The 15,000-nt window shown below is 51.4% G+C and overlaps 1 protein-coding gene across 1 annotated transcript in view; it reads left to right on the top strand.

Annotated features, from left to right (window-relative positions):
• Positions 1-5,675: 5,675 nt before the first annotated feature.
• clcn1a (chloride channel, voltage-sensitive 1a) overlaps positions 5,676-15,000 on the top strand; it is a gene marked incomplete at both ends in the record, with an annotated part of 23,636 nt that continues 14,311 nt past the window's right edge. Inside the window, 4 exons of the mRNA XM_084463122.1 lie at positions 5,676-5,726; positions 13,180-13,474; positions 13,772-13,903; positions 14,093-14,221. Coding sequence (XP_084319248.1) covers positions 5,676-5,726; positions 13,180-13,474; positions 13,772-13,903; positions 14,093-14,221 — 607 coding nt within the window. The remainder of the gene's footprint in view (positions 5,727-13,179; positions 13,475-13,771; positions 13,904-14,092; positions 14,222-15,000) is intronic.

Below are 15,000 nucleotides of genomic sequence, written 5' to 3' on the forward strand. Positions count from 1 at the left end.
GTCTGGCTGCTTAGCTGCCTGCTCCCTCACTGAGATGCACCATGTATGTACTATGCATCTCACACACACCCACGCACACACGCGTGGGAGTTTAAACACACACACACACACACACAGGCATGCATGCGTAAACACACTAAGACATACACAGATGTGGAAACTCACATACACGGCAAAGGCAGCTAAAAGTGAAGTCAGAAGGTCCGTTCACCTGGACAGTGCAGCACAACCAATGAGCATGTTTTGCATGTCAGCTCACCTGGAATTCTCCCTGGGAGGGTGTGTGTGTCAGGCTGGGAAGCAGTGTGCCTGAGTAGACAAACCACGGGATTCTCCGCTGCCCAAGAACATAGTCTGACATGACCAACTTCAACATCTGTCAGTCATGCTCCAGCATGTTGTCGTGTCCTGTCAGTCCAGTCACTGATGTTTGGGTTCCAGTTGTATCTCGCTCTCAACTGTGTTGTAACTCCTTCCTAACGCCTCTGCCTCTCTGTCCCAGGTTGACCACGCCCTCTTCTGCACCTTTTCCTCCTCACCCTTATCACCAGCAACCCAGTGTGTGTGTGTGTGTGTGTGTGTGTGTGTGTGTGTGTGTAAACACTCATATATATCACTCTCCCTCAGGGCCTTGCCTGAATACATACTGTTATATATATATATATATATATATATACATACATACATATACATAACAGTATATATTCAGGCAAGGACTGGGAGGCCCTGAGGGAGAGTGATATATATGAGTGTTTACACACACACACACACACACACACACACACACACACACACACACACACACACACACACACACACACACCGATGTTATAATAGTTTTGCTTTTTTCATTAGTTTTTATTTTTAGAAAATGCTTAGTTTTAGTTTAGTTTTTATTAGTTTCAGTATTAGTTTTAGTTTTTTTTCTTCTGTGCTAGCCTGGTGAGACTATCCTGATCTCGTGAGCTCACGTTGTTTCACTCCGTATAAAACAAACCATCTTGCGCACGTCAGGTTACTTCTGCTCAGCGGCACAGCTAAAGAAAAAATGGAGGATAGATTTCATATCCACCCAAAATACTAGGCTTATGTATACAATGAAAAATACAAAAACTAAGGACATTTTGTCGATAATTTTATTTTATTTTAGTTAGTTTTGTAAACACACAATACAGTTTTAGTTAGTTATCGTTTTTTTGTAAAGCCTAGTTTTTATTTTTATTTCAGTTAACTAAAATGTTTTTTCACACCTAGTTTTCGTTTTTTAGTTAGTTTTCGTTAACTTTAATAACCTTGATACATACATACATGCATACATGCATACATACATACATACATACATACATACATACATACATACATACATACATACATACATACATACATACATCAATCAATCAATCAATCAATCAATCAATCAATCAAAGCTTTATTTGTATAGCGCATTTCATACCCAGAGGCAACACACTGCGCTTTACAGAGAACAAGGGAGGAGGGCATACGACCCACTCTCTGCATATTCCAGAGGGAAGCAAAAAAACAGTATCACCCGGGGGCCAGATAAGTGAGCTGTAAAAACACATATATCCATGCACACCACCACAACACAGAGTACACACAGTACACACACACACACACACATATATCCATGCACACCACCACAACACAGAGTACACACACACACACACACACACACACACACATATATCCATGCACACCACCACAGCACAGAGTACACACAGTACACACAGTACACACACACACATATATCCATGCACACCACCACAACACAGAGTACACACAGTACACACACACACATATATCCATGCACACCACCACAACACAGAGTACACACAGTACACACAGTACACACACACACATATATCCATGCACACCTCCACAACACAGAGTACACACAGTACACACAGTACACACACACACACACACACACACACACATATATCCATGCACACCACCACAACACAGAGTACACACAGTACACACAGTACACACACACACACATATCCATGCACACCACCACAACACAGAGCGCTCAGGCACTATTAAAGAGTCTGAAGGCCGCTGGCACAAAGGAAGGTCTGAACCGCTCCGTATTGCACCTGGGTGGGAGGAGCCTGTGGGTGGGAGGAGCCTGTGGCTGAATGTACCCATCTGCCACAGCTCATCATGGAGGGGATGAGAGGGGTTGTCTAGAATAGATTTCAGTTCGTCCCTCATCCTCCTCTCCACCACAGACTCCAGGCTGTCCAGTTGTTGCCCCACAACAGAGCTGCCCTCCTCACCAGCCTGTTCAGCTTGTTTGACTCCCCAGACCTGGTGCTGCCTCCCCAGCAGGCGACACCAAAGAACAGTGTTCTGCTCCCACAGACTGGTAGAACATCCTCAGCAGCCTGCTACACACACCTAAGAACCTGAGCCTCCTGAGGAAGAACAGTCTGCTCTGTCCTTTCCTGTAGAGGCCTCAGTGATGTCTGTCCAGTCCAGTTTGTTGTTCAGGTGCACTCCCAGGAACTTGTATGAGTCACCATCTCAACTTCCTCCCCCTGGATGGTAATTGGGGTTGGGGGCCTCTCGTTCCTTCTGAAGTCCACCACCAGTTCCTTGGTCTTGCTGATGTTGAGTTGGAGCTGGTTCTCCTCAGACCATTCAACACATCTCCTGACCACATCCCTGTTCTCCTCCTCATCGTCTGCCTCGATGCAGCCCACAATAGAGGAGTCGTCCGAGAACTTCTGGAGGTGGCATGGTCTAGAGTTGTGGCTGAAGTTGGAGGTGTAGAGGGTGAACAGGAAAGGTGACAGGACTGTTCCTTGGGGGTTGCCGGGGGGGTTCCCGTGTGACTTATCACCATGTGGGACAGGCAGCCCTGCAGATGGACATACTGAGGCCTGCCGCTGAGGTAGTCTGTGATCCAGGCCTCGTGGTCGACGCATACAGCTGGGAGCTTCCTGGACCCTCCAGGTGTGAGTAGGTTCTGTGGGGTGGCTGGGGGCGTTGACCTGCCTACTAGCCTCACAGGGCAGGAGGGGGGCAGGGGCGGAGGTATTGACCTGCCTACTAGCCTCACAGGGCAGGAGGAGGGCAGGGGCGGAGGTATTGACCTGCCTACTAGCCTCACAGGGCAGGAGGGGGGCAGGGGCGGAGGTGTTGGGCTGCCTACTAGCCTCACAGGGCAGGAGGGGGGCAGGGGCGGAGGTATTGACCTGCCTACTAGCCTCACAGGGCAGGAGGGGGGCAGGGGCGGAGGTATTGACCTGCCTACTAGCCTCACAGGGCAGGAGGGGGGCAGGGGCGGAGGTGTTGACCTGCCTACTAGCCTCACAGGGCAGGAGGGGGGCAGGGGCGGAGGTATTGACCTGCCTACTAGCCTCACAGGGCAGGAGGGGGGCAGGGGCGGAGGTGTTGGGCTGCCTTCTAGTCTCACAGGGGTGGGGGCGGGGTCTAACCTGTTAAAGAACTGGTTAAGCTCATTGTCACGTTCTTCATCCCCCCACAGTTGAGCCTGAAGCACAAAGCTGTGATTCTCTCCATCCCCTCCAGAGCCTCCTTGGTGCTGTTTAGTTCAAGTTTACTCCTCTACCTCTTTGGGTATGGTAGCCTGTGAGGGGGTATACAGGGTCTGGGGCTGGATAAGGGGGTGTTTAGAGAGGACAGCCTGTGAGGGGGTATACAGGGTCTGGGGCTGGATAAGGGGGTGTTTAGAGAGGACAGCCTGTGAGGGGGTATACAGGGTCTGGGGCTGGATAAGGGGGTGTTTAGAGAGGACAGCCTGTGAGGGGGTATACAGGGTCTGGGGCTGGATAAGGGTGTGTTTAGAGAGGACAGCCTGTGAGGGGGTATACAGGGTCTGGGGCTGGATAAGGGTGTGTTTAGAGAGGACAGCCTGTGAGGGGGTATACAGGGTCTGGGGCTGGATAAGGGGGTGTTTAGAGAGGACAGCCTGTGAGGGGGTATACAGGGTCTGGGGCTGGATAAGGGGGTGTTTAGAGAGGACAGCCTGTGAGGGGGTATACAGGGTCTGGGGCTGGATAAGGGGGTGTTTAGAGAGGACAGCCTGTGAGGGGGTATACAGGGTCTGGGGCTGGATAAGGGTGTGTTTAGAGAGGACAGCCTGTGAGGGGGTATACAGGGTCTGGGGCTGGATAAGGGGATGTTTAGAGAGGACAGCCTGTGAGGGGGTATACAGGGTCTGGGGCTGGATAAGGGGATGTTTAGAGAGGACAGCCTGTGAGGGGGTATACAGGGTCTGGGGCTGGATAAGGGGGTGTTTAGAGAGGACAGCCTGTGAGGGGGTATACAGGGTCTGGGGCTGGATAAGGGGATGTTTAGAGAGGACAGCCTGTGAGGGGGTATACAGGGTCTGGGGCTGGATAAGGGGATGTTTAGAGAGGACAGCCTGTGAGGGGGTATACAGGGTCTGGGGCTGGATAAGGGGATGTTTAGAGAGGACAGCCTGTGAGGGGGGACACCCCCCTTTCACTCCCTTCCCTCACAACTCCTACCCCTGACCTCGACCCCTGACCCCTGACCTCTACCCCTGACCTCTACCCCTGACCTTGACCCCTGACCTCTACCCCTGACCTCTCTCTCGTTCTCTCTCTCTCTCTCGCTCTCCCTCTCTTCAATTCAAAGGGCTTTATTGACATGGGAAACATAATCTAATCATCAAAGCAATGTCTCTCTCTTTCTTTCTTTTTTCTCTCTCATCCCCCTCTCTCCCCCTCTCTTTCTCTCTCTCACTTCCTCACTCTCCCCCCCTCTCTCTCTCTCCCCCCCCCCTTTCTCTCTCTTTCTGCCCTTGCTCCAATTAAGGTAAATTGGTGATCAAAGTATTACAGCGTTGCCAGGGGTGGCAGGTGGGCTGGTGCATAGAACTGAGCGAGAGAGAGGAAGAGGAGGTAGAGGAGGAAGAGACAGAGAGACACTGCTTACCAGGGTGGGGGTGGGCAATCTTAGAGGGGTGGGGGTAGGGGGATTGACCACCATGAGAGTTATACACCATGTGGGTATGTGTGTGTGTGTGTGTGTGTGTGTGTGTGTGTGTATGTGTGTGTGTGAGGGGGTGGATACATGAGTATGCATCTGCAAATGTGTGTGCGTACATGCACATGAGAGAGAGGCAGAGAGAGAGAGTGTGTGTGTGTGTGTGCGTACATGCACATGAGAGAGAGGCAGAGAGAGAGAGTGTGTGTGTGTGTGTGTGCGTACATGCACATGAGAGAGAGACAGAGAGAGAGAGTGTGTGTGTGTGTGCGTACATGCACATGAGAGAGAGGCAGAGAGAGAGAGAGTGTGTGTGTGTGTGCGTACATGCACATGAGAGAGAGGCAGAGAGAGAGAGAGTGTGTGTGTGTGTGCGTACATGCACATGAGAGAGAGGCAGAGAGAGAGTGTGTGTGTGTGTGTGCGTACATGCACATGAGAGAGAGGCAGAGAACGAGTTTGTGTGTGCGTGTGTGCGAGAAAGAGATACACAGAGTGCATCTGCAAATGTGTGTGTGCACACGCACATGAGAGAGAGAGAGATAGAGAGAGAGAGTGTGTGTGTGCGTGACCGAGTGCGGCGGGGGTGACGCTGCGGGACAGACAGCGAGCGAGCGGAGCGGAGGGTTATTTTTGGGTCAGTGACAGTGTGACAGTGTGACAGTGTGTCGATGGCCGCAGATGCGTCGCAAAGGAAGGCTCTGAGATACCAACAGACCCTGGTTAGTTCCTCTGGCTCTCTCACACACACTCTCCCTCTCCTTCTCTCTCTCTCTCTCTCACACACACTCTCCCTCTCCTTCTCTCTCTCACACACACTCTCCCTCTCCTTCTCTCTCTCACACACACTCTCCCTCTCCTTCTCTCTCTCACACACACTCTCCCTCTCCTTCTCTCTCTCTCACACACACTCTCCCTCTCCTTCTCTCTCTCACACACACTCTCCCTCTCCTTCTCTCTCTCTCACACACGCTCTCCCTCTCCTTCTCTCTCTCACACACACTCTCCCTCTCCTTCTCTCTCTCTCACACACTCTCCCTCTCCTTCTCTCTCTCACACACTCTCCCTCTCCTTCTCTCTCTCACACACACTCTCCCTCTCCTTCTCCCTCTGTCCCTCTGTCCCTCTGTCTGTAACTTGTTCTTCTCTCCGTTCACCTGCCGTGTGTGTGTGTGTGTGTGTGTGTGTGTGTGTGTGTGTGTGTGTGTGTGTGCATGCAATGACTTTGCGGGTTTTGCAGCTGTGGACTCGCAGTCAATCAGTCTAGTGAAACAGTCAAGTCAGACGGTGTGTGTGTGTGTGTGTGTGTGTGTGTGTGTGTGTGCGGTGAGCTGTCTGGGGGCAGTGAGAGACCTCGTATTCTGTCCGCTAGCGACCACAACGGGGTCACGCAGCAGGTGCCCGGGGAACACACACCTCCACTCCTCAGCGGACCTTTCCGACCTCACATTTCTCACCTTCAGAGAATACAGAAAGCGGGAGACAGAGAGAGAGAGGGAGAGAGAGATAGAGGGAGAGAGAGATAGAGAGAGAGAGGGAGAGAGAGATAGAGGGAGAGAGAGAGAGAGAGGGAGCTAGCTTTTGTGTTTTACATCCTCAGGGGTTTAGTAACTTGTGTGTTTTCCTTGCTCTCAGGTGTGTCTCAAAGAAGTGTGTGTGTGTGTGTGTGTGTGTGTGTGTGTGTGTGTGTGTGTGTGTGTGTGTGTGCATGCTGAAGACCATGTGGGCTGTGATAAGCTGCTGTTTACAGTGTCAGGGCTAGCGGGAGTTTGTTTCCATTCCCCTTCTCTCTGTCTTTGTGTGTGTGTGCGTGTGTGTGTGTGTGTGTGTGTGTGTGTGTGTGTCTGTGTGTTGTGTGTGTCTGTGTGTGTGTGTGTGTTGTGTGTGTCTGTGTGTGTGTGTGTTGTGTGTGTTGTGTGTGTCTGTGTGTGTTGTGTGTGTGTGTGTGTCTGTGTGTGTTGTGTGTGTCTGTGTGTGTGTGTGTGTGTCAAAGTTATTATAGTTAACGAAAACTAACCAAAAAATTAAAACTAGGTGTGAAAAAACATTGTATTTAACTGAAATAAAAATTAAAGCTACTGTAGGCAAAAAAGCGATAACTAACTAAAACGGTATTGTGTGTTAACAAAACTAACTAAAATAAACTTAAACTATTTAGAAAATGTCCTTAGTTATGTCATTTCATACATAAACCTAGTATTCTGGGTGGATATGAAATCTATCCTCCATTTTTTCGTTAGCTGTATAGCAAGTAACATGGAGTGAAACAACGTGAGCTCGCGAAATAAATAAAACTAATACTGAAACTAATCAAAACTCTAATAAAGCTAAGCATTTTCAAAAAAAAAAAACTAAACCAAATCTGCTTTAAAAACAAATTAAAACTTTTTAATTTCAACTAAAAAATTAACAACAAAAAGTTAAACCGATATAAAAATAAAAATGAATGAAAAAAGCAAAACTATTATAACCTGTATGTGTGTGTGTGTGTGTGTGTGTGTGTGTGTGTGTGTGTGTGTGTGTGTGTGTGTGTGTGAGAGAGAGAGAGAGAGATTGTGTGCTGCTGTGAGTATGTCCCCACCTGTGTGTGTGTGTCTATATCCTTGTCTGTTCGTGTGTGTGTGTCTGTGTGTGTGTGTGTTTGTGTGTGTGTGCGTGTGTGTGTGTGTGCTGTGAGCTGCGGCAGGCACACAAGGGAAACACGTGGAAGGATGTTGACAGACGTGTGCTGAATGTAAGTTGTTAATGCCCCTCTATTTTAGAAGACCTTCATATGCATTATGTTTGACTTTGCATGATGAACTGCAAATCCAACACGCATCCAACACACATCCAACACGCATCCAACACGCATCCAACACGCATCCAACACGCATCCAACACACATCCAACACACATCCAACACACATCCAACACACATCCAACACACATCCAACACGCATCCAACACGCATCCAACACGCATCCAACACGCATCCAACACACATCCAACACACATCCAACACACATCCAACACACATCCAACACGCATCCAACACACATCCAACACACATCCAACACGCATCCAACACGCATCCAACACACATCCAACACACATCCAACACACATCCAACACGCATCCAACACGCATCCAACACGCATCCAACACGCATCCAACACACATCCAACACACATCCAACACACATCCAACACACATCCAACACACATCCAACACACAATATGGATACAGGCAGAAAGGGTTAGGGTTAACGGAGACAGGCAGACACGTAAATAGGAAGGTAGACAGACAGGTGGTTTGGAAGACAGACAGGTAGACAGGTAGACAGGCAGACAGACAGGTTGTTTGGAAGACAGACAGACAGACAGGTAGATAGGCAGACAGACAGGTGGTTTGGAAGACAGACACACAGACAGACAAATAGGTAGACAGACAGGTGGTTTGGAAGACAGACAGACAGACAGGTAGACAGGCAGACAGACAGGTGGTTTGGAAGACAGACAGACAGACAGGTAGATAGGCAGACAGACAGGTGGTTTGGAAGACAGACACACAGACAGACAAATAGGTAGACAGACAGGTGGTTTGGAAGACAGACAGACAGACAGGTAGACAGGCAGACAGACAGGTGGTTTGGAAGACAGACAGACAGGTAGACAGACAGACAGACAGGTGGTTGGGAAGACAGACAGACAGGTAGACAGACAGACAGACAGGTGGTTTGGAAGACAGACAGACAGACAGACAGGTAAACAGACAGACAGGTGGTTTGGAAGACAGACAGACAGACAGACAGGTAGACAGACAGGTGGTTTGGAAGACAGACAGACAGACAGACAGGTAGACAGACAGACAGACAGGTGGTTTGGAAGACAGACAGACAGACAGACAGGTAGACAGACAGACAGACGGACAGGTAGACAGACAGACAGACAGACAGGTGGTTTGGAAGACAGACAGACAGACAGACAGACAGGTAGACAGACAGACAGACAGACAGACAGGTAGACAGGCAGACAGACAGGTGGTTGATCAGACAGAACCATGCTGTAAATACTGGACAGAGCCCAGGCACTGTCCACCCATCCTCTACCAGGTGTGTCCAGGTGTCCAGTACTGATTAACCTGAGATCCAGGTACATGATTCAGGTGCCCTGACCCGTCCCTCAGTCTCTGGTTCTAGAGCCTGACCCGTCCCTCAGTCTCTGGTTCTAGAGCCTGGCCAGGTGCGCTGACCCATCCCTCAGTCTCTGGTTCTAGAGCCTGGCCAGGTGCCCTGACCCATCCCTCAGTCTCTGGTTCTAGAGCCTGGCCAGGTGCCCTGACCCATCCCTCAGTCTCTGGTTCTAGAGCCTGACCCGTCCCTCAGTCTCTGGTTCTAGAGCCTGGCCAGGTGCCCTGACCCATCCCCTCAAGTCCAACACCCTGGGCCAGTCCTTGAGGGTCAACATGACGGCCAGATGCACCGGTGAACGGACACACCCTAACCCTAACCCTGTATAGAGAAGGAGAGACGGAGGGGGGGATAGTGAGAGATTGAGAGATACACCCGAAAGGCGAGAGAGAGAGGGAGAGGTGTGGAGAAGTGTGTCGGTGAACATTGGGTCACACCGGTTCTATATATAGCCCAGAGTAGAGTTTCACACACAGATAGAGAGAGAGAGAGAGAGAGAGAGGGGGGCAAGGGAAAGGGGGATGACTGAAATAGATGGATGAGTTTGTGAGAGAGAGAGAGAAACGACAGGGGGGGGCGTCCATGAAATGTACAACACTATCAGAACCACAACAGGTGTGCTGTAGAAAACACACAGGAAGCCAAGCCGTGATGGGATCCTGATTCAGGCTCAGCTGACCAGATGACCAGCCAATTGCTTTCATGATGAAGTAGCTTAGCAATATGGGACATACAAGCACACACAATTACAATGGAATGCAATACAATACAATACAATACAATGCAATGCTATATATAATACAACACAATACAATACAATACAATACAAAGACAACTGAAATTGATCTTATGCTTTTCTATCTCAACCCCCCCCCACCCCCCCCACACACACACACACACACACACACACACACACACAAACACACACCCGCCACCTCTACACAGTGTACACACATACAGACATACAGTATAGACATACATACAGACTATCACAGTGATCTTTGAAATTATTTCATGTAACATTATCACAGAACAGCCAGATGTGTGTGAGAGTTTTGGGAATATCGGTCTAAAACAACAAATTTGATAGCATCTTATTTGGGGGGGGGGGTAGATTCTGTTGTTCGCAGTAGAGTGTTGAAAAGTGTGAGATGCTTCCTGGTTGAAGGAAGGCCTGTGGACTAACTGTGAGATGCTTCCTGGTTGAAGGAAGGCCTGTGGACCAACTGTGAGATGCTTCCTGGTTGAAGGAAGGCCCGTGGACCAACTGTGAGATGCTTCCTGGTTGAAGGAAGGCCCGTGGACCAACTGTGAGATGCTTCCTGGTTGAAGGAAGGCCCGTGGACCAACTGTGAGATGCTTCCTGGTTGAAGGAAGGCCCGTGGACCAACTGTGAGATGCTTCCTGGTTGAAGGAAGGCCCGTGGACTAACTGTGAGAGGCCGTCTTGCTGGCTGGCTCTCTACCGGCCCTTTGTATACAGCTGTTCTAACAGTGCAATTTCCCCACATGGTTCAATAAAGTATCTACCTACCTCTATACCTTTGATGTGTTCTTGTAGTTTAAATTTAAAAAAAAAGAAGAAGACAGAACTCGAGAGAGGGGGGTCTTTATTTCACCACACGTTACAGAGTTGGGGGGCCGCCGACCTTTCTTCCATCCCGAGCCGTCCTCCTCCACGAGCAGCCAGGCTCACGAGCCGTCCTCCTCCACGAGAGAGCAGCCAGGCTCTCCTCCTTCACGAGCAGCCAGGCTCTCCTCCTCCACGAGCAGCCAGGCTCACGAGCCGTCCTCCTTCACGAGCAGCCAGGCTCTCCTCCTTCACGAGCAGCCAGGCTCTCCTCCTCCACGAGCAGCCAGGCTCACGAGCCTTCCTCCTCCACGAGCAGCCAGGCTCTCCTCCTTCACGAGCAGCCAGGCTCTCCTCCTCCACGAGCAGCCAGGCTCACGAGCCGTCCTCCTCCACGAGAGAGCAGCCAGGCTCTCCTCCTCCACGAGAGAGCAGCCAGGCTCTCCTCCTCCACGAGCAGCCAGGCTCACGAGCCGTCCTCCTCCACGAGAGAGCAGCCAGGCTCACGCCCCCCGGGGACCAAGTCCAAGTCCAGCATCTGTTCTTCTGCATGTTCTTCATATTGGGTTCTTTTGGGAGGAAATCCGAACACGGGGAGAACCTGCAAACTGTGTTTGCTCTGAGGCGACAGTACTAGGTCCTGCGTTTGCTCTGAGGGGACAGTACTAGGTCCTGTGTTTGCTCTGAGGGGACAGTACTAGGTCCTGTGTTTGCTCTGAGGGGACAGTACTAGGTCCTGTGTTTGCTCTGAGGGGACAGTACTAGGTCCTGCGTTTGCTCTGAGGGGACAGTACTAGGTCCTGTGTTTGCTCTGAGGGGACAGTACTAGGTCCTGTGTTTGCTCTGAGGGGACAGTACTAGGTCCTGTGTTTGCTCTGAGGGGACAGTACTAGGTCCTGTGTTTGCTCTGAGGGGACAGTACTAGGTCCTGTGTTTGCTCTGAGGCAACAGTACTAGGTCCTGCGTCACCGTGCCGCACATGAATGATTTTGGGGCTCAGTGTCTTGGCTCAAGGACACTTCAGCACATGCCGGGAGCGGGGATCGAACCAGGGACCTCGCAATCCCCAGCCGGCTGCTCAACTCCCCAGCTTTAATTTGATCTGATGAGCCTGTCTTCTCCAATCATGTGTGGGTGCGCTACAGTCCGGTCCAGCTCAGCGCGGTTCAGTCCGGTCCAGCTCAGCGCGGTTCAGTCCGGTCCAGCTCAGCGCGGTTCAGTCCGGTCCAGCTCAGCGCGGTTCAGTCCGGTCCAGCTCAGCGTGGTTCAGTCCACTTCAGCCGTAGGTGTTGGTATGCATGTCACTGCACAACTCTGGCCCGCGGGCAGCCTCACTCACATGCCAAGTACAGGAGGGAGAGAGCAGCCAGGCAAACACAGGGAGGCAGAGGGAGAGAGCAGCCAGGCAAACACAGGGAGGCAGAGGGAGAGAGCAGCCAGGCAAACACAGGGAGGCAGAGGGAGAGAGCAGCCAGGCAAACACAGGGAGGCAGAGGGAGAGAGCAGCCAGGCAAACACAGGGAGGCAGAGGGAGAGAGCAGCCAGGCAAACACAGGGAGGCAGAGGGGGAGATACAGGCAGACCTCCACATGTACTCACAACATTAAGAAGTGTTGAAAGGTTGAAATATGTCCCAAATCAGCAGAGCCTCTGTGAACACCGTCTGTGATACCAGCTTCAGTGTGATTCTGGTATTATACAGGAGTGATACCATCTTCAGTGTGATTCTGGTATTATACAGGAGTGATACCATCTTCAGTGTGTTTCTGGTATTATACAGGAGTGATACCATCTTCAGTGTGATTCTGGTATTATACAGGAGTGATACCATCTTCAGTGTGTTTCTGGTATTATACAGGAGTGATACCATCTTCAGTGTGTTTCTGGTATTATACAGGAGTGATACCATCTTCAGTGTGATTCTGGTATTATACAGGAGTGATACCAGCTTCAGTGTGATTCTGGTATTATACAGTAGCTTGACCTGAAAGCAATGTGCCTTGATTTTTCTGTATGAATTTCTGAGTGTTTAACCTTAACTGATTCATTGTACAGAGTTGCACAATATAGTTTGCATGTGTGTGTGTGTGTGTGTGTGAGAGAGAGAGAGAGAGAGAGAGAGAGAGAGAGAGATTGTGTGTGCATACTTGCGTGTCTGTGAGTAAGTGAGAGCCTGAGAGAGGGTGAGCTGGACTAATCTCTCTCCCAGATGTCATGGATGCTGTCCAGGACAGATAAATCTAGACATAGACCCTACAGGGTAGCTTCCGCTCCACAGACTTTTAGGTCAACCAACTGAGGAGGGGAGGGTCTATTCCTGTAGCAACCGTTGCCCTGGAGACTGCCCTATGTCACAGAAACACTCCCACACTCAGACACTGCTTATGTTATGAACAAAGGCCTATGGGTAATGTAGTCCCCCACCCCCCATCCAGCTGGGCGGTGAGTACCATGAGCACCCAGGAGGCTCCAGGCGGAGAGAGGCCACGCGCCTGCTGACGGAGAGACAGTTCAAGAAGCACGGACACAACCATCAACATGGTCACCACCACCACCACCACCACCACCACCACGGACACAAGGGGCAGTCCAAAGGGCAGCACGGACACGCCCCCCACGCCAGGCATCGCAGTCAACGTCAGTCGGATACGGAGGCGGGGCCTGCGTCGCCCACCGAGCATGGCCACGCCCCCTCTTTTAAGAAGCAGCGCTCATATTCCAAGTGCAGAGGTGAGTGGGTGTGTGTGTGTGTGTGGGGGGGTATTTTATTTCATTTTATTTTATGGATATTACAGGGACAATGCACATGAATAAAGGCTTGCAGTAAATGTGCCAAAATTAGCCAAAACACAGCTAGTTTTCAACTCCAAACTACATGGTTGTGTAACGTGTTCTGGCTTGTTGCTTGTTGAGTTCCATCTGACTGCTGGTGTGTCTTCAGGCCGACTTGTCTTGTGTTCCTTCCAGACTGTTCCATGGTGTTCCACCAGGTGGTGCTGTGTTACTGTTTCTCTGTGTTCTGTCCAGACTGTGTAGCTCGGGTGCAGAGGTTCCTGGTGACCAGGCTGGGTGAGGACTGGATCTTCCTGGTTCTGCTGGGGATCAGCATGGCGCTGGTCAGCTGGTCCATGGACTACGCCAGCGCCAAGAGCCTGCAGGGTACGGCACTGCAATACCCATCATGCACCACTGATTGTTTCCCTAACCTGAGTGAATCCTTCATGTTTTGTCTCCTCCCCTTCATTGCTCTGCTCACTACCTCACCTCTCCCGTCCTCTACTTCTCCTCACACTCCTTAATCCCCCTTTCTCTCAACCTCCCTCCCTCCCTCCATCACGACCCCCCCAGTCTATAAGTGGATCTACAGGGAGCTGAGGGGTAACGTGCTGCTACAGTACCTGGCCTGGGTCATCTATCCTATGGTGCTCATCATGTTCGCCTCCTTCTTCTGCCACCTGGTCGCCCCGCAAGCTATCGGTGTGTACCCCCCCCCTCCCCCCCCCGTGTCTACCTATCAACCAACCAGCTGCTCTGTACCCCCCCCCCCCCCCCCGTGTCTACCTATCAACCAACCAGCTGTTCTGTACTCCCCCCCCCCCCCCGTGTCTACCTATCAACCAACCAGCTGCTCTGTACCCCCCCCCCCCCCCCGTGTCTACCTATCAACCAACCAGCTGCTCTGTACCCCCCCCCCCCCCCGTGTCTACCTATCCACCAACCAGCTGCTCTGTACCCCCCCCCCCCCCCCGTGTCTACCTATCAACCAACCAGCTGTTCTGTACTCCCCCCCCCCCCCGTGTCTACCTATCCACCAACCAGCTGCTCTGTACCCCCCCCCCCCCCCCCGTGTCTACCTATCAACCAACCAGCTGCTCTGTACCCCCCCCTCCCCCCCCGTGTCTACCTATCAACCAACCAGCTGTTCTGTACTCCCCCCCCCCCCCCCGTGTCTACCTATCAACCAACCAGCTGCTCTGTACCCCCCCCCCCCCCCCCCGTGTCTACCTATCCACCAACCAGCTGCTCTGTACCCCCCCCCCCCCCCCCGTGTCTACCTATCCACCAACCAGCTGCTCTGTACCCCCCCCCCCCCCGTGTCTACCTATCCACCAACCAGCTCTCTATCTGCTCACTGACTCCTCACACTGCTCAGCTATCAGCCCCTATGGCTTGCTGCACATTATTACACACACCCATCTCCCTCCCTCCCTCTGTCTCCCCTGTCTCCCTCCCTCCCTCCATCCCTCTCTCTGTCT

This window comes from Borostomias antarcticus, assembly GCF_949987555.1.
Source record: "Borostomias antarcticus genome assembly, contig: scaffold_132, whole genome shotgun sequence".
In the NCBI taxonomy this organism is placed as follows: domain Eukaryota; kingdom Metazoa; phylum Chordata; class Actinopteri; order Stomiiformes; family Stomiidae; genus Borostomias; species Borostomias antarcticus.